General features: G+C 43.1%; 1 protein-coding gene across 1 annotated transcript in view; it reads left to right on the forward strand.

Annotated features, from left to right (window-relative positions):
* LOC125026198 (protein still life, isoforms C/SIF type 2-like) overlaps positions 1-2,500 on the forward strand; it is a 132,530-nt gene that overhangs the window by 34,463 nt on the left and 95,567 nt on the right. Inside the window, exon 13 of the mRNA XM_047614501.1 lies at positions 1,321-1,418. Coding sequence (XP_047470457.1) covers positions 1,321-1,418 — 98 coding nt within the window. The remainder of the gene's footprint in view (positions 1-1,320; positions 1,419-2,500) is intronic.

A 2,500-nucleotide genomic window follows, 5' to 3' on the forward strand; every position in this document is an offset into this window, starting at 1 on the left:
ACCTAAACAGCCTGAACTTGACAAGCGAAAATGTGCAGTTCTCATCTAGAAGTAGCATAATGTACAACAGCATCAAGAGAGATGTGGTACCTGTACATGGACAACGTCATAGCCTTCGCAGCAGTAGTGAGAGCGATTCAATAAGCCCCACCAATAAGTTTTATGTAAGCTCTCCATTAAGCATACCTCCATCACCCTACTATCAAGACCTATTAGAAGGGAACCAGCAGTCTAGTGTTTTACCACAAAAGAATTCTAAAAAAATCGTTACCCGGCCTGCACGTTTGCTGAACATATGTGATTCCCAGAAAACTGTTCCTTGTCACGAGGTTTTCTGTGCCTATAGTAACTCCCCTGCTTCGCGTAATTTGCAGGCTTTATTAAGGGAGTCTGCTAGGGTTCACAGCCTACGGGCCCCCAAGGCAATTCACACAAAAAATTGCCGAGGTACTACACAGTCCTTCTGTTGTAGTGGCACGGACTCAAGCCCCTCCTTATCAGGACATAGACCTGTCACCATCGGTAAGGCTAGCAGAAATTCAGCAGGGACTCCCGGAGGGAACAGTAGTGGACGGCGTTTGGGTGGTGGAACCAGACCCCATTGCTCACTCTGTCGGCAGTCGACAACAGGCAGCAAGATGACACGCCACACCCGTGGGAGGCAGGCTGTGCTGTGTATGGTTTTATCTCTCCTTCTTCTTCAAGCTGCACCATTTTAGCCAGTGTCATCACTTCAGACTATGCACTATGCTGTCTATGAGTGGACATAATGCACCTACTACGCCCAGTTAGCGCACTGCAGATACACTAGCTATACTGAGATTTTTAGACTTTTCTACCTGTGTACAGCATTTGCTGTCGTAGTTCCGTACTTCAACCGCATTGGACCCTTACTAGTCCCTATCTACAGAAAGATAGTCAAAGACTGCAATCAACTTAATATGTTGTCATTAGAAAACTAACGAAAGTTTGTCAGAAACAGCATAGTCAATGCTAGAAATATACAAACCCCCAGTTTTATCCCACCCTCATAGTGTGTTGTGTATTCATGCTTGCTGATAACCCCATGTTGATCTACACGTTTTCTTCTTTTTAATGAGTGTTCTACATACACCGCTAAACTATTTCCCTACATCAGTGTAATTGTGGGTCCAACACGTTATGTCTTAAACCTTTAATCTTTTCCTATATAAATCATATTTTATATTTGTCTTCGAAAAAGAAATAACTGGAGGATGTCATATTTACTTTAGTTGTACCGTACTCAAACCCCATTTTTTATGATATAACCTTTATTTCCGTTTTCTTTTGCCACCTCAGGTAAAGAGCCCGCAAGTCCGGATGGCTTCCCTCCTCCCGCCTCGGACACCTCGGAGCGATCAAATGTCTCATCCTTGGAGATTGAAAATTTTCTTAGGGTAAGTAACACCTTAGTAGTTCGGAGTAGATATTTTTCTTTTTTTAAGATGTGTCCATGTGAAAAGGGTGAACAGATGAATGAAACTTTGTATTTATTGGAGATGATTGAACTGATGGTAAACCGCAAATATAGAAAAAGGTGTGAATGAAAATGATTCATTTTACAGCGCAAGAGATCCACTGACTCATTTCGAGTAAATCTTCGTCAGAAATACTTAGTTTTGTCGCAGACTTAATCGAAACGCACCAGATACATCTCGCGTTGTAAAATTACTCATCATTCGTACCTCCCAGCATGACTATGCAGTTGTTCTCCCCACATGAAGATTATTTTGAATATCTTGACATAACCTCGCCGACTTGTTACAGCGGCAAGACTTTGTACTTGAGTCAACACAGTAGCTTGCGTCATAATTTAATGAAACAAGTGTAAAAGTAGACGGCGTTTATGTAATGGTATATTTGAGGGATATCTGATATGCCCGAAGTAAGACCGCAGTTCATCGTATAATTTACAAATGAAAACCGGAATCTTGTGTGATTATGTATGCGCCACCTTTTATTTTTTTGCGAAAAGGGAAAAACGTTTGTGTTATGGATATCGAAAGGTGTGTGGTTGCAGATTTACCTTAACAATTCTATTCAATGCTCAATGAAGATAGTGACTGAAAATGCATATTTTAGAGCAGGAAAGCTCGAAAGCCAAGATGAGAACCTCGGAATGTTAGTATTATACATTCACACCTCATCGATCGGCTTCAGTGACCCTCGAGAGTTCGAACAATTTGTAGAGCAAATATTGCCTCTGGTTAGTCGTGCCTCGTCGGGAAGGGCAGTCGGAGGCCCGGGCTGCGGCAATAGGCCGAGTGTGACCATTCCACACTTCAGTTAGGGTGGTTGTGTGTGTGTTTGTGTGTGTGTGTGTGTGTGTGTGTGTGTGTGTGTGTGTGTGTGTGTGTGTGTGTGTGTGTGTGTGTGTGTGCGCGCGTGCGTGCGTGCGTGCGTGTGTGTGTGTGTGTTTGTGTGTGTGTGTGTGTGTGTGTGTGTGTGTGTGTGTGTGTGTGTGTGTGTGTGTGTGTGT

The sequence above is a fragment of the Penaeus chinensis genome, chromosome 6 (genome assembly GCF_019202785.1).
Source record: "Penaeus chinensis breed Huanghai No. 1 chromosome 6, ASM1920278v2, whole genome shotgun sequence".
Classification (NCBI taxonomy): Eukaryota; Metazoa; Arthropoda; class Malacostraca; order Decapoda; family Penaeidae; genus Penaeus; species Penaeus chinensis.